Consider the following 19,699-nt stretch of genomic DNA (forward strand, 5'->3'; position numbering starts at 1 on the left):
GGATGAACATGGTTTGATCCTAATACTCTTAAGAATGAGAATAAAAAATAGAATGCTAGATTGTCACAGTACCAACCTGCATTTGCAGCTTTCAAAGATTTTTCTATAATGAGGCAGATCCCTGCTCACCCCTGCTACTGCTTGGCTTATGGATTTCCATACGTACCATAGTACCATAATTAGCATATCAGAGCATGGAAAGTGGATCCCAGACTCCTGGGAGGAGTCTCACATCCCTTGGCTTGAACCCAGTCAGAATCCTAAGAAACATACTTTATTAAGCATCTCACAATTTACTATTTAAAAACACTTTGACCCGTAAGTTATAAGATGGTTACATAAAACAAATATAACCCATCAAATATATTTTTGAAGTAGTCATGTCTTAAACCACGAGTTATCCATTTTATTTTTTCCGGATTCCTAAAGCCCCAGGAAGTCATAGAATGTCATAGTGAGTATCCGGAAGGTCCCTTTCTGCTCCTGGAAGGGGGGTTCATGAGGACTCAGCACCACTTCTGCCTCGGGTGGGATCCCTGATTCCCTCCTACGGTGTCCATCTGCCACTGGGTCAGTTCTTCCATGCTCTCTAGTGGGGGTTTTCTTCTTTCCGGTCCTAATATCTCAGGTGTGGAGAGGAGGGAAACCTCCAGAATCCTCTATGCACGTCATTCTTCATCCAAGAATCACATTTGTCCCTGGAACTTTCTCCAGGACCATCATCTATACCATTGGTTTTGGTCAATAATGTACACAAAGCCGGCACAAAGTAGACGTATAAGAGGTTGTGTACGTTAGTAGTTCAGAGCATGAACTCTGGGGCAAGGCGACCTGGGTTTGAATCCTGCTGCTGCCGCTTGTTAGGTTTGTTAATGTGGGCAAGTGGCTTAATTCTGTTGCCTCAGTTTCCTTAACTATAAAACAGAGAAAACAGTAGCTGGCGTTTCTGAGAGAAATAAGTGAGTTATCCTAAGTGTTCAGAACAGTGTCTGGCATAAAATAAGCACTCCATGAAGACAGTTACTATGAAACATTAATTTTCTCCCATACTTCCCTGTACTCTCCTCACTCCCTCTCTTCCCCTCTCACTGCTGCAGTTGCCTCTGCCTTCTGCATACACTTTCCCTCTCACCAGTCTCCCTTTTGCTTCCTTATACTTAACTAGCCATTGTAGGCTTTGTTTTCTGCTAACATTTTTGCCAGTAGCAAGTCAAAGCTGCTGTCCCTGCTGGGTGGAGGCCATCTGGAGGCTCCTTGGGACCCTGAGGCGACATTGCACCGCCTCTTCTCACGAAGGCAACTGCCCTTGCCTATTGGAGGGAAGAGAGGAATTTGACACAGACCTGTGTGTGCTGGGGCAGAAAATGCAATCAACAGAAGGAACTAAGCAGCTGCTCCTGTCCTTCAGGACAGGCCTGTCAACCCCTCCCTGTCCTAGTCCCCATGACTTGTCTCTTTGGTGTAGTTTTTTACTAAAGAGTTTGTTTTATCTATAAAAATAAGAAAGTACAGCTGTGATATTCTTAAACATAACTCAAGGCTGTATAACAGAACATGTGGAACATGTTACATGTTACAAGATCATGTGGAGCAGACTACTGTTAATTTGCCAAAGACTACTGTGCATTTGGCCAAAGCACTTAATAGGAAGGACACCAAATAAGTCAATTCATTGATCAGAAATTTATTTTCAAGACATCTTTCCACCTCACAAAAAAGGTGATTTGGCAACCATTAAAACTTATGCTAGTTAAATAAGTATATTATATTTTCAGTTATCTATTGTCATAATAGTGTAGTGTAACAGCAAATCAGAGGCATACAGCAATAGCATTTATGGCTCACTAGTCTGGGGTGGTCACCTTGGCCTGGCCCTCTAATGGGTTTGGGCTCAGTTGCTCTTGACTGATCTAGGATGGCGTTGAAGTGACTCAGTTGTGTTCAACATGTTTACCACCCTTCTCCTGGGACAAGCAGTCTAGACTGGGCATGTCCTTCTCATGGGGATGGCAGAGAGCAAGAACAAGCAAGCCCAATGGTGAATGGACCTTCTAAACCTCCACAGGCATCATGGTGGCCAACATTCATTGGCCCCACACATGCCACATGGCCAAGCCCAGAGCCATAGAGGGTGGGGTGCTGCAGAGTTACCTGGCAGTGGGCACGGATATAAGGAAAGATGACGAATGGGGACATTAATGCAACAAATCTATTATAATTACCTAAGTTTGCCTCAGTGCTTCTCATTCGTCAGTGAGACATGTTGCTAACTCCCATCCTGACTGTATCAGCACTCCCAGAGGAAAAGTCTGGAGGGCAAGGACTGTTGATCTGGCTGCACGTATGTGTTACCAGTGATGACAGTTGTAATTTTAATTGATCCACCAGACCTGCTTTTGGTGGGATATGTATGGGATGGGTGAAGAAAAGCATAAAGTGCCTGATAAAGTATTCTTTTTATTTTTAGAGGTAATTGGTTGCATTAAGGAGAGATGCTACTATCCCAATTAAAATAATTTTGCTTCATGAAAGATAGTCAGTGCCATCAAGATAATGACCAAAGAATTTTGTGTTTCTCTTATAAAGAAAACAAATTAAAAACCATGATTATTTTCTAAATGTCTTCCTCAGGCTTCATAGATGTGCCTTTACTCCCCCTGCCTAACCCCAGCCCCAGCCTGAACAATGGACAATGCCTTCATTACCAGTGGACTGTGTACAGTGATGGCACCTTGGCTTATTAAAGTGGCTTTGGGTGGATCACTACACTGACTGATTACTCTAATTGACCTTCAGATTGGCTAAAATTTGCCTGACTTAATGAAGCTCAATTCTTGTCAAGCTCCCTAGGCTGGATGGCTTCTGGCTCAATCACTTTTTGCTTTGATTTTTCATTTTTAATAATAATTATACCACACACTTAAGGAAATATGATAAAATACATCAGTAATCATGAAGAGCCTTGAGCAGCCGTATTCATGGAAACATTTAAGGCTTCAGATTTTTGAGTCTGTTTGAAATTACCCTCTACCCCCAAATTTGACGTTGGCTGGTATGGTATGTCTTACGTCATAGTAGTGAATATTAATACTATTATTCTTAAAAGATTTTTTTAAACATCTGTCTAAATGACAGGACAGACATCAAATGGTCAGGCATTTATTAAATATCATCATCCCAGCCTAGACTTGAGTGTTATCTTTTATTTCTGAAAGTGAAGATGGCACGGAGCTGCTCAGACACACAGCCAATTCTGCCTAAAGACTGGCATGCAAAAAGCTTCAGTTGCAGGGAAGCTTCAGCAAAGAAAGCAAGCTTTCTTCCTTCAGGATAAATGGGATTGATTTGTAGTAACTACTTGGAGAAGGATTACGAAGTAGTGTTTGAGCTCAGCATAAAAGAATGCTGTAATTGATTAATCATGTCTGCTGTGGGCATGGAAGGGAAGAGTTATGGCATACTTGCCATTCCTATCCTAGTTCATAGTTTCTGATCTTGTTCTTTTTAGATAACTCTTCACCTTTTAGTTATTTCTTAGAAATGCATCTCTATTTTTTTTTCCAACTTCCACTCATGCTTGAGTCCCTGAATTAGTCTTCTGCCAGATCTATGCTTTACTGGCCATTTTTTGATTTTGGGTCAGCATCTGAATTCCTTTTCTGTGTTTGGGGAATTCCTCATTCTATGAGTCTTGGTATAAGAAGCTAAAAGGGCCAGAACACTTGTTTTCACAAGATACTTTCTTCCAAGCACCTCCCTCCTGTACCCTTGCAACTATTACAGGTGTAGACACATGACCCAGAGTTTTGGTCTCTACTTCATCTAGATAACAATCAGGTGACTCTGCCTAAGACTTTGAATCAAAAGCTATGGACACAAAGACACAGGATGTTTTAACATTTCCGAATTCTGTCCATTCTGTAAACTAACAGGACGATTTTTCTCCTTAAATCAGCTAGAATTAATTTCTAATGCTTGAGACTAAGAACTTGACTGATGTAATAGGTCTTCTAGGGACACGTTCCTCAAACTTTATCGTGTGAAGGAATCACATAGGCGTCTTATTAAAATACAGGTTCTGATTAAAATGCAGGTCTGGGTAGGGCTTGAGGTTTTTAATTTCTAATAAATTCCTAGGAAATGGCTCTCATGATGCTAGCTTGTGGCCATATATGTATACACACACACACACACACACACACATATACATATATACATACAATGATTATGAAATTCTACTCTATTAGCAATTTTGAAATATACAGTACATTATTAGGATATGGTTTTCAATATATACATGTATTCAAGAAATTTTTCATCAATTACAATTTTCAGTATTCATTTTTGTTTTTATTTTTTTTCAGGGACCCATGGGAACCATATATTGAATTTTCATTGCCTATATTCAATATTAATCACTCTTTCACAAAATTTTTTTAGCTCTTCTTTAAAAAAAATTTTTTGGATTTAAAAATTTTCCTTGTTTTCTCTTTTTATTTCTCTTAATGCATTTGCTGTTGTGTTTATTCATTCTTGTTTTGTGTTGTTTTTGAAATGATTTTTTTTTCATTTGTAATTCTTTCTTAGTTTCATGACCTAATTCTTTAGTTTTTTTCTCATTCTAATTTACGTTGTTCTTTCATATCTTAGATCATTTTCTTAATGTCTTTTGTTTTATTTGGAATGGTAGCTTACAGTTTTAATCTATTTTATAAGCATATCTTTCCGGAATGCTTTCAGTGTGTATAGGGATGATATATTCGTTATTTTCATTTTTCTTACAATAACTTTGCATGAGATTTGACCTCAATGTTTAAGTTGCTCATTTTTGTGAATATTATTTTCACAAAGGTTTAGAAAGAGATTTGATGCAGATAGCTTTTCTAGCTTCTCAGAGCTCTCACTTCTCTTATTTTTGTGTGGTGTTAAGAAGTATGGTGGCTTGATTGGTGAGAAAGCCTGGCTCTGCTCGTCAACCCCGCTTTATCTTGACCTTCTCTTTCTTTTGTCTCTGTTGTCCTGTCAATTCAATTTTGGTTACACTTTCAGTAGTTTCTCCTCTATCTGGGGCCCTGTCCTGGAAGGGCCATGGCAGGTCAGTTTCAAGTGTTCACTGCACTAACTCCTGCAGACCTTCTTACCCCAGGCTCTGCCTCTTGTTACCTTATGATTACAGACATAAAAAGTTAAATAACTTTTTGAAGTTCCAGCTTCTTCACTTGAAGAAATGGTTTTAGAATAGTTCCTTTCTCATAGTGTTGTTGTAGGAATAAAATGATTTAATGTGTAAAGATGCTGGCTGAGTATCTGGCACATTGTATATACCCCCAAAATATGAGCTCACCAATAACCCACATTATTCCTGGGCAGTAATTTGATACATTTTGCCAAATGAGTAATGTTAACTTTCCATAGACTTTATTATATTTTAGGTGATAAAACGTCAAACCCAATTCAGAGGTAAACCAAACTAAGTTATATGTACATGTGAACATACATTATGGTAATTAGTGCAAAAAGGAATTGAGATATTTTGTTCACATTTCTTCTTTTGACCAATAACAAATGTCAAGAATGAGTGGATTAATAAAATATGGTACATGTAGACAATGGAATACTACTCAATTACAAAAAACAATGGTGATCTAGCACCTCTTATATTATCCTGGATAGAGCTTGAACCCATCCTCCCAAATGAGGTATCACAAGAATGGAAGAATAAGCACCACATGTACTCACCATCAAATTGGCACTAAGTGATCAACACTAAGGTGCTCACATGGTAGTAATATTCATGGGGGGGTTGGAGGTAAGGGGCAGCAAACTCACAACTAATGGATGTGGTGAGCATTGTATGGGGGAAGGGCACACCTCTAATCTTGGCTTGGGTGAGGCAAAGTCATAACATGTAACCAAAATGTATGTACCCCCCATAATATCCTGAAATAAAAAAAAAGAAATTTGCCTGAATACTCCTGGATAAATGTATTTATTTGGAAAACATGCAGGTTGTTTACCATCTTCTTTTATACTTATTTTTATTTATATCCCATATACATTCAGGCAATTATGAATAAAGCAGCACCAAGGTGATCGCTCAGGGACAGTTTCATTTTATTTTCACACAGCCTTGCTTCCTATTTTAACAATGTGGAAATCATGTGTACTTATGCATTGTTAGAAGATTTGGGTTTGTTTATTCTTATTTACCTTGAAGAATAACTAGGTATTTCTTTCTGGAACATAACAGCTATGTCATCATTACACCTGGAGAGAGGCATTTTTGAGATTGTTAGATGTTTCATGTTTCCGCTTCTATCAAGTATAAACAATGGATCTAGAAAGGAAGGAGACTGCACAGTGGAAAAGTTTTAGAGGTGCCTTCAAGGCTCAGATCTTCATTCAAAGTTCTCCCCATTTCTGTTTGATGCCTAGGTTTCTCCTTTGCTCAAGATCCTGAGTTCTTGAACCGTATCATGATTCAAAACCTCTGGTTGCATTAATGAAGGATGAGCGCACACCTTTGACAGGAGAGAGCCTAGAGTGTATTGAGCTACAGGCCATATATGTAACTTTCTAGATGGCATATAAAACATTTAATTCACAGGCATCCATTAATCATTTGTCTTTGTTTTCCTTTGATAAGATAAGCTCTGGGAAAATTAACAGAGTTAAACATTATTTGCATGGGTAATGAGAGCTAGAAAATAGTTTAGAAAAAATGGGCAATTCTTCTATCCCTTAATTGTGTGTTGTTTTTTTTTGTTTTTGTTTTAACTGTAGCTTCGGAAAGCTGTGATGGATCACATATCTGATTCTTTCTTGGAAACCAACGTCCCTTTGCTAGTTCTCATTGAGGCTGCAAAGAGTGGGAATGAAAAGGAAGTGAAAGAATATGCCCAGGTTTTCCGTGAACATGCCAACAAACTGGTGGAGGTAAGTCAAGAGAGGCCTGAAGATTAGAATTTATCGACGAGTATAATCTCTACATGTGGCTCTTGGAATTTCAGTAGAGAGCTATTCTATGGTTTTCTTGGAGAAATACAGTCCTTTATCTCCTTAATATTCCACCCCTTTCAAAGGAAACAGGTTATCAGTAGTCTCTTTTCTCTCTGTCCCACAGCTCTAAGCATGCTCTGAAACCTATCTGCCAATTTTCCTGGGCAATAGGTAGGGGCTGAAACTAGGGAAGCAGAAGGGACACTCCAAAGCATTGATTTTGGGGAGTAAATTAAAACTGCCAAATGGAAACCTAGAACACTGTTCCCTTTTTTTCCTCCTCAAACCCCTGTCCACTCCACCCACTGAAGCCTAGATTAGCTGGCCACACTGGAAACTTGTCAAAAAAAAATCCCACTTCTCTCAAAAAGATGTTTGGACACCTGGTAAAAGATTTTGGGGGCAGTATAAGGGTAATTTCAGGGTCATAAATATAAGTTATGTGTTAGAGGAATCTGTGGGATTTGCTTTATAAATGCAAAATTGTACTATGTCATATTGAAACAAAATATTGTCCAAGGGACATGATAATTAGGCTGCCTAAATTTAGGAGCTGAAAACCAACAGCTTGGCAAAGGTGGGATTAATGATGTGGGACTAAATAGAAAATAGAGATGTTATGCAAGAAATGTGTGTGCTAGAGACAAACAGCCCAGGTGGGGTGAGGATCCTGGAAAATCTGGGGAATGGTTATTAGGGCCAAGTTTAAACTGTTGCAGGCTCTGAGCACTTAACACTACCACCGCTACCGCTGTGGTACATCCATCCCACTTTAATTCATAATAAAATAAAATCACTCAAAATGACAGACAACATAAATGCAAGCTTGAAGGAAAATAAGTTTTTTTTTTGTTTGTTTTCTTTGGATAGCAAAGCTATCTTCTTTATAAGTTCATAGAATATAAAATACTCTATTTTTCTTGGAGTGGGTGATGGGAGTGGTGCTTAATTTAGTTACGCCCTAATCACCTGCTTAGTTTGTTCTTGGGTTAATCCCTCACTGCTGCTGCCACTGGGGCTAAAAACACCCAGCCAGCAGGAAGTCCTACATCAAGTCCCTGTTTTTTTAGGACACAGGCTAAGCCATTACCCATGACAGCAGTCAGCAAGTTCTATGGGCAATGGCCTAGGTCATGAAAATGGAACCTCTGAACTTCCTGTCACAATCCCAGCGTCTGCAGACAGGAGCTTACAGCTAAAAATAGGGTAACACTCCCAGTATCAAGCCAGTCTTTCTATCTGTGTCCCCATGTACAAGACAAGTACCCCATTACATCTCACCTTCCACTCACATGCTCTGAGAATTCACCTGACTATTAAGGAATCTAGAATCTTTCCAAGGTTAACCTTGGAATCCCTGGCTGCTTCCATGTTTGGAGGAGGAGAAGGTGGAGAAGGAGGGGGAAATCAGAGGCAAGAGGAAGGGGAAAAAGAGGAAGAGGAAAAGAAATAATGCTAAATGCGAGTTACAAAGTCTTAAATATTCTCAGGTAATAAAATAATGTTAGTATACAAATATACCACCCCATCTGTATAATTACAGATTATTTATAAGATAATTGCAGAATTTATAGAAAATATTAGTTAACAGTATGTTGGAGGAAGTATGGATGAAGAAAGGGACATGAATTTAAAGTCGTGTGATAAACATATCCTACTTTAAAGTCCTGTCAAGATCTTTCGGTAACACTGTGCGTAGCCTCCTTTGCAGATCATATCTGAAGCTCAAACTTGACACCCTGTGTAAATGTGTAAGACCAGGGCTCAAGTGCCATCTTCTCCACTCATTCCCCCTTCTTCTGTGATAGACCCTGGGCATACACACCATTTCCCCTCATCCCGTCCTTAGGTTCCACTGTAGGTGAATCTGGCCACTGTAGTGATTCTTGATCCTCAACTTGTAGGAGAAGCAGAAAGCTCAGGACAGTCACAGTCACATGCTTCAGGAAATTGTGGCTTTGCCTTCCTCTGGTATTCCCTTCATTACTCCTGGGTGGTCGCTGCAGCCAGCAGCATTTTAATGTCCTGATGCCCAGGAGATGCAGGGGCTATTGTGTGGACTGGCCTCTGTTTGACTGGAGAACTGGAATCTAAAGAATTTCTGTGGTTTATGTCCTTCAAACAAGTTCTACATCACTGATGCATATATGCAAAAAAACTTAAAGCACTGGGCTGAACATTACCCTTTTTCTAGTTTTGAGAAGTGTTTGCATGAACTTGGGCACATTTCTGGGCCTTAGTTTTTGTGTCTGTAATATAAAAAATTTGATTGGTATATTGATTTATGTCCATTGACTTTGATAAATTCACATACTAATTCTAAAAATTTGACTGTTTCCTTTTGGATTTTCTATGTACACAGTCATGAGCCTACAAATTATGCAAGTTGTATTTTTTTCTTTCCTAATTCTTATGCTTTGTTTTTTCCTTGTGTTATTGTGCTGGCTAGGGTCTCCAGCACAATATTGTGGTAATATATATTTTTATTATTTCCAGACCTCAGTGGGAAAATTTCAGTACTTTACCATTATCTGCTCTAGATTTCTTGCAGATACTTTTATTAGATCAAGTTACTTCTATTACTTATTTGCTAAAAGTTTTTTAAAAAAATAATTATGAATAAGTATAGAATTGTATCAAATGCTACTTCTGTAGATGATGAGACAATTATATTTCTTGCTTCCTTTGTTCTCCTTCAGAGGTGCTAGCATCAAAGTGATACGTTCTCTCAAAAAAATAAGTTGGAAATTACTCCTTTCTATTTTTTTTGGAATTAGAAGTGTAAGACTAGCATTATTTATTTTCTAAATACTTCAATGAATTCACTGATAAAGTAATGTGAGCTTGGAGATGAATTTGAGGAAAGGTTTAAAACCATAAGACTATTTAAATCTTCTATTTCTTTCTGGGTCAGCTTTGTTTAGTTGTCTTCTAGGAATTTGTCATTTCATTTACTTTTCTAATTTATTGACATAAAATCTTGTATAATACACTTATGATTTTTGTTTAACATGTGGGACTCTACATTGTTGTCTCTCTTGTCTGCATTCGTTATACTACTTTTAATAATTAGCACCTTTTCCCTTTTTTCTTGATTAATTTTGCTAGTGGTTTATCAATTTAATAATATTTTCTAAAAAATAAAAGCTTTCAGCTTTGTAGGTTTTGTATTCTATTTATTTCTGCTCTTATCTTTATAGTTCTTCTTTTTGCTTTCTTCCAGTATAACTTAATGTTCTTTTTCTAACTTATTGAAATGGATAATCATGTCATTAACTTCTAGCCTGTCTTATTTTAGTACTATCCGCATTTAAGGATATAAATTTCTCTCTAAGCCATGCTTAAGTCTGGTTATTTTCTACTGTCCTAATTTTTAGCTCACAGATCCATCTGTGTCCAGCATACTTGAAATTTACCTATTGAGTTCTATTTTCCCCCCCAAATTTCCAGTTGATTCTTCTTTTTAAAATTGATTCCAGTTTTTTAGTAAAATTCATTATCAGGTCATCTCCTTTAAAACATATTGATTATAGGTTACTTAAAAAGTCTAAGCCAAAGAACTTCAGTATTCGGGTCAACTTTGTTTCTGTTTTGTGATAGCCCCACAGATGGTAACTACCCCCACACACTCTAAATTGGCTTGGATGTTACTACTAATGAGGCAGCACATCCATCAAGGGAGTATAAACAGGTTTATTACTCACATATTGGGACTTCCAGAGGCAGGAGAACGGGTACTCAAGCTTGTCCACAATGATTTGTGCAAAGAGAAGAATGAGTGGCTTTAGTTTTTTATCATATTAGGATGTGTGTATGGGGTCAGAATTTCCACGTGGGGGCCAGGATTTGCATGATTTGAACCTCCCAAGTAGCACCAAAAAAAGGGTGAGTTTTCTTATCAACTTGCCTGTTTGTGGGGCAAGAGGGAAATGGGAGAAGAGTAGGGTTTAAACACTGTCAGTAAACATTCAAAATAAAGTAAGACTATTAATTGCAATCCATCCTCAATGTTTTCTTGATGACTGGAATGTGGCATGTTTTATTTTATTGAATTTGGACTTGTTCAAATAAACTCTCACGGGACTCTATGATGCTTTCAAATGGAGACAGACTTTGTTGCAAGTCTGTTTTTATTATTTGATTTTTCTTCATGGTTATGGTTTTTGATGTGCCAGGTAATCTGGGATTGAATGAGAAACATTTGTGTGGAGAAATATAGAGTCTGGATAATGCTCTCTTCTTTTAGAGAGGATTCACCTTACTTTCTGTTGGGTAGCAGAGAGGCAGACCATCTTAGTACAATCAAAGCTTCAAGCGACTAGAGGCTAGTTTGTAGTCTTTCTGAAGTCTAGTCTCCCTTTCTTTTACCACAGTCCTGCAGACTAATCTTCCTGAGGATCAGCTGTGTTACTTAGGATCTACCTCATTCATGGTTTCATGACACCACGCAACTGCTAAAAACTTTGCTTTGGTTTTTGGATAGTCTCAATAATTTTGTTTTTTAAAATTTTTTTTATTTCAGCATATTACGGGGTTATAAATGTTTAGGTTACATATATTGCCTTTTCCCCACCCAAGTCAGAGCTTCAAGCATGTCCATCCCCCAGATGATACACACCACACCCATTAGGTGTGTATATACCCACCCCTCCTCACCTCTCCCATCTGCCCAACACCCAATGAATGTTATTACTATATGTGCACTTAAGTATTGGTCAGTTAATACCAATTTGATGGTGATTGCATGTGGTGCTTGTTTTTCCATTCTTGTGAAACTTCACTTAGTAGAATGGGTTCCAGCTCTGTCCAGGTTAGTACAAGAGGTGCTAGATCACCATTGTTTTTTGTGGCTGAGTAGAACTCTGTGGTATATATATATATATACCACATTTTATTAATCCACTCATGTATTGATGGGCACTTGGGTTGTTTATACATCTTTGCAATTGTGAATTGTGCTGCTATAAACAATCTAGTGCAGATGTCTTTTTTATAGAATGTCTTTTGTTCTTTTGGGTAGATGCCCAGTAATGGGATTGCTGGGTTAAATGTTAGTTCTACTCGTAGCTCTTTGAGGTATCTCCATATTACTTTCCACAGAGGTTGCACTAGTTTGCAGTCCCACCAGCAGTGTATGAGTGTTCCTATCTCTCTGCATCCACGCCAAGATGTATTGTTTTGGGACTTTTTGATAAAGGCCATTCTCACTGGAGATAAGTGATATCCCATTGTGGTTTTGATTTGCATTTCCCTAAATTGATGCCTCCCAATTGCTTAAGATTGCTTTTGCTATATGGGATCTTCTCTGTTTCCATATGAAGCATAGAATTATTTTTTCTGGACTGTGAGAAATGATGTTGGTATCTTCATAGGGATTGCATTGAATCTGTAGATCGCTTTGGGTAGACATTTTAACAATGTTGATTCTGCCGACCCATGAACATGGTATGGTTTTCCACCTGTTTATGTCCTCTGCTATTTCCTTCCTCAGTGTTTCATAGTTCTCCCTGTAGAGGTCTTTTACCTCCTTAGTTAAATATATTTCTAGGTATTTTATTTTCTTTGTTGATACTGTGAAGGATTTTGATTCTTTGAGTTGGTTCTCAGTTGGACTGTTGTTGGCATTACAGAATCAATGTACAGAAATCAGTAGCATTCCAGTAATTTGCTTCTTAACTGTTGCTTTGTGTAACTTGATTGCCTGTCAAAGGCCTTGGGAAAAAGCTTGTGATAAAGTACCAAGCTCACTTCTTGGAACATCCCTTCTCTATAAAGATCTTAATTCCAAGTCTTTGCTGCCTTGGCTGTCCTAAACTCCATTTTTTTTGCCTCCCCAGTCCCAGGAAATTGCTGAAAATTCTAAGGAATTCTCTTCCTCTCAGCAGCTCCATTCTTTCTGACTTCTCAGTTTCTCTTTCATCTATAAAAATTAGCAGATCTGGGGAGAATGGCTGGAATGACTTGAAGAAAGTTAGGCTTCCCTCAGTGAGCATCTCTTTTTGATCTAGTTTAAGTTTTTACTTTTTTGGCAGCTCTCCCAGGCTTTCAAGCAAATTATTTTTATTATGTATTTCTAGTGGTTCTCAGCAGGAGAGTGGGTGTCTTGTAGGTCACTCCATCATGTCTAGAAGTGGAAATCCCTGAGAGAGCTGATTTAAATAAGTTTATGGTGCTTTTTATTGTTGTTGTTGTTAGTATTTTTAGTCAGAAATCTCTTTATTCAGTAGAAATTTTAGGCTTCCATATCTCAAATAAGTATGTAAGTCTATAAAAACAGTTCTGACTGAGTTGAAATAATGAGCTCAGATCCCTTGCTTACTTCCTGCAATTCCCTCACTTAGGGCATCCTCTCCCCGCTGAACACATCCTCACAATCCTTCCCAGCACTCATTTAATCTCTGTTTGAGAACCCCTGATGGATCCCTTAAATCATATAAGAATAATTCAGAAAATTTTGAGTGAAGAATGCATTAACACATGAAATAACCAATTTATGAATCGATGACAGTTTTAGTCCTTCAACATTTCTTGACTATTGAGTTTAATTATATAGCATATTTAGTTTTCCATCCATTTTTATATATTTTTTCCTTATATTTGTGTGCTGTTTTTTTCTCAATTTGGTATTTGATGTTTACAGAAATTGATGCTATGAAATGAATGGGCCCTGTTACAGCCTATTACACAATTTTGTAGTCCTTAGAAAATCCTCAACAAGGATAGTTTTAGTGCAAATAAAATATTAATAAAATGTTAATAGGAAAAAATTATCTGGCTTTTCATAATTGTCTTAACAAGTGAAATTTTGAAAGTTATTTTTTTGGGGGGGCAATGGTTGTTTCCTCCACGGTATTTGTAACATTTAATAAAAATAAGTTAAACTTGCACCAGGGTATGTTGATTAGGAGAATTTAACAGGTCAGTATGATGCTTTGTGATCTATAATGTCAGCCACTATAAGGAATATCACCTGTAGAACTGAATAAAATAAATATTAGTACTAATAATTTCTCCTCATCTTCAGAATCCAGCTAACTCAGCCCTTCTGGGAGTTAGCTAAGGACTTCAGGGTGTTATAGCTCATTTCCAAGCCTTTTGGAGAAATGGAATGCAAATTATGGCAACTCAGTAGCAAAGTAATGTGGTCAGGGTAGGGGTAGAATGGATGTAAATTGGGGGCAAAATATGCTTTGCAGCAATGAAAATAAAAGCTCTTCTTGAAAATAAGATGCAAGCTGTTTTGAGCCTCCAAATGTGTTTTATTTCTTCCATTGCTTAGCTACTCAGTCAACCTGCCTTTTCTTCCTACTCCCTCATTTCTACCACATACACCCTAGTGCAAGCCACACACTATTGTGTAGGGACCTGCAGTGGCCCCTGAAAGGCCTCTTTCATCTGCCTGACCCTCTTCAGTCCCTTCTGCATATAGCAGTCAGAGAAGACTTCTAAAAATGCAAAATGGATCATGCCATTTCCTGGCCTGAGAACAATTAAGAGATTTCCTCTTTTTCTTCAGGTAAGGAAGCCTTCAAGGCTTGTAGGATTTGACCTTCTCTTCTGTCTCAAGGCTCCCCTTCCTGCCCCCTCCCTCTTCTTTCAAGGCATCGGCCACAGAAGGGATCAGTCGATCTTTCCCTTGTTGAATGTGCCATGTTCCCTCGCACCTTAGACCTAGGCTTGTGTTGTCTCTTTTTAATACATCCCCCTCTTTATCCCTCTCTCTCAGTTCTAGTCATTGTTCAGCTTTCAGCCTGAACATCCTGTCCCCAAGTGGGATCACTTCCCTGTGAGTGTTTTTCACTCTCAAGGCTTCCCATTTACTTTAGGATTGCACCAGTAGAGGTATACGACCATATGCTATTTCTCCTGCTAGCTTGCCAATTCCTTTAGAGAAGAGACCATGTCTAATTGATTCCTAACTACACCCCAACACCTAGCTGAGTGCTTAGCATGTAGCAGGTATTCAGTAAATAGATGGTGCCTAAAGAATGAATAAAATAACAAATGCAGCCAGCAATATTGCCAACTTTTTGGCAGCTGAAGTAATATATTCTAATAATAACACAACTACAGGACCCTATGTGTCACCTTAGAGATCAGCAGTGAGGAGATATTATGCCTATTTAATTCTCTAATTTACTACCAAGGAGGAATTTCAAATTTGGGACAAATTAAGGTGGAGAAATCCCATCCCTATTGAGTAGAAAGGACGTGCTGCTTGCCAGTCAGACTCCAGAGGAGTTCAGCTAACTCTCTCAGGATTTCCTGAGGTAATGCCCCTGACTCCGCTATGGTGTCTTCCCTGCCTGCTGCCTGGCAAACATGCCTCTGTTCTTATCCTCGGTTACAGTGGGCGTGTGAGAGAGAGCTGCTTCTATCTGACAAAGTACAGAATCGAGGCCGTAGCAGTGATGAGTTAGACAAGGGCATCTCAATTCTCCGCTTCTTCCTCCTGACTTAGTTTCTCCTGATAGCAGTGCCCCATGAAGGATGAGAAGCTGTATCTACTAAAAATGCAAGTCTTGAAAAAGTAAGAGTCAAACCTAATATTCAGAATCACTGGTGTGATCACCCATCAGTAGAGCACCAGAGTACTGCTTTTCGGCTTGAGTAAATTGCTCTTCTCAGTTGATCCCTCCCCTGGCACAATGTTGCATTCAGCAATATTTGCTGAGAGGTTAGCATGTGCTGATGCTATTCCAGTTGCTGGCAATATAACCATGAACAAAACGAAGGAACTTCCTGCTCTTGCAGGCATGCATTCTGTTGGTAAAGACAGAAAGAGCGAGGTAAGTGTCTAATACGAAGCCAGAACTATGTGTTGTAGAGCAAAATTAAACAAAGTAGGGGGATAAGGAATGGTGGAGGAGGGCATGTGAGGTCAGAAAAGACTTCTCTCCTAAAATGACTATTAAGCAAAGACCTGAAGGAAATAGAAGAATATTCCAGATTATAAGAAAAGCAAGGCCGACCTCCCCCCACCCCCAGGCAGCAGTGTGCTTGGTGTGTTTGCAAGAGAACAAAGAGACCAGTGTGACTGGAGCTGGGAGTGAGAGAAACAATTACAGAGATGAAATTGAGGGCTTGGCCGAAAGATTTAGTATTTTACTCAGATCTTTGAATTCATTGGAGGATTTTGAACAAAGGCGTGACATAATCTCACTTCCATTTTTAAAGGATCACAGTGCTACTGTGTGGAAAATACATTGTGGAGTGACAAAAGGAGAGGCAAGAAGAATATATGAAATGATATTCCAATAGATCAACAAAGGATTAGTACTATGACTAGAATAGAGGCGAGGGGTGGTGGGAAGAAGTGGCTGGACTTTGGTTGTATTTCCAAGGTTGAGTGGACATATTCGATGTTGGAATGTGAGATAGAAAAGAGTTTGGAATGACTCCAAGTTTTGACATGCTGCGGTAATGAAATCAGCTGAAACTTTTAAAAAATCATAGCCTACACACTCAGACCATTTCTCAATTGGCTCTGGCTGCAGCTGTTTGACAGGTGTGTTTCTGAAAACTCTACACATAAGTCTTGGGTTTAAATAAATGTAATAGAACTTCATAAATTCCAAATCCTTGATTCAAACCATGAACCAAAAAGAAAATCAAGAAAACCTGCATCAAAAACTACATTGATGGAAATGGATCTCCATGCATTTTTTAAAATACAAACTCAACCTTCTCCCCCACCTTCTTCTCAATGCTACCTTTCCAAGACCAGTTAATATATTTGAACTAGAACTGAGTTATTGGAGTTTCTCAAATAATCAAACCATAAAAAGCCTATAAATAATATTCCACGAAGAACTATTTTGTTCAGTTCAAGCATATGTTAAAAGTACAGTAAATTTTGTCATTGAAGAAGTATATATTCTAATACTACTCTTCTTCCCAAGGTTCCTAATTCCTAAACCCTACCATACTTCATAATTTTTCCTGTAACATACAAGAAAACATTACAGAAAAGTTCAAAGGTCCACCTTAGGCTCTTAATAATTATGTAAATGTAAAACTAGGGTTCCTTATAAACTCTTTATTACCTTATTTAATGCTTTTGACAACCGTATAAAGTAGTTACTTTTTTGGATTCATTTTACATAATATAAAACTGAGGTTCCAAGAAGTTAAATAACTGGCCCAATGTCATATAGCTAGAAAGAAGCAGAATTCATGCATGAGTCTAAGTAGCCAAGGCTCCAGAGAGCACACTGTTAACCATTGTGCCACACTGACCACAGACATTTGTTCAAGATATCTGTATGGTCTAAAGTCCAATCCTTCATGTAATTATTTATTACTGTTCCTGGCCCCAGAGTCATTGCTCAAAAATGTTTACTGCAGCTGTTGCTACTTTACAGGTATTAAGTTTCATATCTTTGAAATCACATTTTAGAGAACACCTGTACTTTACTGCACACATCCCTGGAAGTAATGCACATAACTGCAAAAATAATTCTTGTACACCCTAATGGAGTAGATCATCCAAGCTGCTTTTAGGTGCTGGTATTGGGCAGTAGGCTGAGCTCACTGACTGGCTCCGTGAGCCTTCACCTGCACAGCTTGCATAGTTCATATCTGTGCAAATTCCTAAATGCCATGGACATTCTCAAGGTTGCTGGCAAATAGTGGAATCCAAGGACATTAAATATATTTTATGTCAAAGGTCTATTGCAGTGCTTAAATTAACTATGCATATAATGTAAATACTTCCAGATTACATTTCAATCTTTACAATATCGTCAAAATGCAAAGTGTAGGGCCACGATTATGAAATCAATTGTTTTTAGATGTAAGAAGAACCAACTATTAGTTTCTATGAAAACTTCATTCACTGACATTTAGATAAAAACTAACCCCACCATGGTCTACCCCCACCAGATTATATCCCATTAGGTGAATTAAGTACCTTTATGAGCAGGATCCAGAGAAGAAAGGACAATTAACTATGTTGTCCATACCTAAGGAGAAGGGGAAGGAGAATCAACACTTAGCTCATTCTCTATGTTAGATATTAAAGTACTATTCATACATTATCTCTTTTAATCCTCTTACGGAAGTGCTTTAATCATCAATATCATAGTTTTGCAGATGAGAAACCTGAGGCTCAAGGAAACTGGAAGTAGTCTGACCAAAGTCACAGCTGACAGTTGAATGACAGAGCCAGAATTCAGATGCCCCGGGGTCCATCCGTGTTCTTTCTGCTCACCCAGATTCTCACTGTCTCTCACTTTCTCTTGCTTTCTCTGCATCTATTCATATTTATAAAAGCTTACCGTCACCACTATAAAATCATAAGCCAGCACAGCATTAATATTCTTTTAGTCCATTCCCCAAAGTTGAGGAAATGTAATGTGATGTATTAAAAAGATTCCCAGAAAACTGAAGTTTGGACTTTAATAGACCAGACCAGACATTAGGTTACATTCAGTGTTGCTGCTGAAGATAGTTAAAAAATATTTGGTCTTTTTTTATACTAACTAGTTGATTTTGTTGTTTTATCCTCTATGTAGGGAGTGACTCTTCTCTCTATGTATTAATACGAGTGTGTTTTCTCTCATATTTTGTTTTCTGCAGCTGCTAAAAAGTATGTAAACATTATCCAGCTACCCCAGAAAACTGCTGTGTAGTACAACCTTATACTGTTAAGGTCAGACCCCTTCCATGCAAAAATGAAAAATCAGACCCCAGTAAAAATGATGTGTAAGAGCAAGAAGTTTTTTTTTAATTGCCCAGGGGGAAAAAGAAAGAAAGAAAAAAAAAAACCAGCTCTTCAATGCTCATGTGTCAATTTTTTATAGCTGTAAGGGCTTTTTATGTCACAAAGCCCCCTAGCCAGCCTGAAGCCATAGTTTGAGAGGGCTGGTATATTGGGACAGTGCTTTTTTGAACTGAAAATGAGTTTTCAGATTTCCTTGACTCCACTGGTTTTAGAAGGCGGTGGAGAGATCAGCTTCATAAACCCCCGTGGCCAGCCTGAGGCTCAGGGCATGGACTTTCAACTCCTACTTTAAAACACAATGTTGTTTCCTGATGACTGGGATTTCTTTGATGATGTAATGATCTATTCCTGTGGCTGTGAACAAACAGATCACTTTAATCCTCTGACCCTCGGATTTTGCATCTGTCTCATCATCGTTCATGGGCTGCTCATCTCTGATATGCTATAATTCTGAAGACTTTTCCCAGGAAAAAGGAAGACCCAAATAATTGTTCAGTTCTAAGGTGCATTTGTGGTTGCACCTGGAATTTGGGGGTTACAAGGATGGCATGTCCCTCCAATGGTTTCCCAGGTGCTCTCATGCCTCAAGGGAACAAGGAACTGAAGTTTGGGGTACAGCCGGTAGCGGAGCTGTTTCAGACAATAAAGTGACCAACAACATGGAGCCATCACTCCTTATTGAACTCGCATGACTTAGACCTGTGACTCAACCAATGTCTGAAAGACAGGTTTGAATAACTTCATCGACTTGGTGATTATGCATGTGGGAGCCAAACAGAATAGAGGTCAATGCCTACAGCATGGAAAAATCTACATCTTAGCTAAATAATGTTCTGTTCTCAATTGAGATCATTTGTTTATATGAATTAAGAGCTTCTAGTTATTTTGCTTTTCCTATAGGCTCATTAATGCCTGTTGGTGGAAGCCGATAGTTGTGAGGGGCCACAGTGCCCAGGGCTGGCCAGTGGTGTGGCA

General features: G+C 38.5%; 1 protein-coding gene across 7 annotated transcripts in view; it reads left to right on the forward strand.

Moving 5' to 3' along the window:
* Positions 1-19,699, forward strand: part of CTNNA2 (catenin alpha 2) — a 1,050,678-nt gene that overhangs the window by 810,206 nt on the left and 220,773 nt on the right. For all 7 annotated transcript variants that reach the window (XM_045549950.1, XM_045549948.1, XM_045549953.1 and 4 more), the window contains one exon: positions 6,784-6,936. In XM_045549950.1, the coding sequence (XP_045405906.1) occupies positions 6,784-6,936 (153 nt within the window). The remainder of the gene's footprint in view (positions 1-6,783; positions 6,937-19,699) is intronic.

Source organism: Lemur catta, chromosome 4 (genome assembly GCF_020740605.2).
Source record: "Lemur catta isolate mLemCat1 chromosome 4, mLemCat1.pri, whole genome shotgun sequence".
In the NCBI taxonomy this organism is placed as follows: domain Eukaryota; kingdom Metazoa; phylum Chordata; class Mammalia; order Primates; family Lemuridae; genus Lemur; species Lemur catta.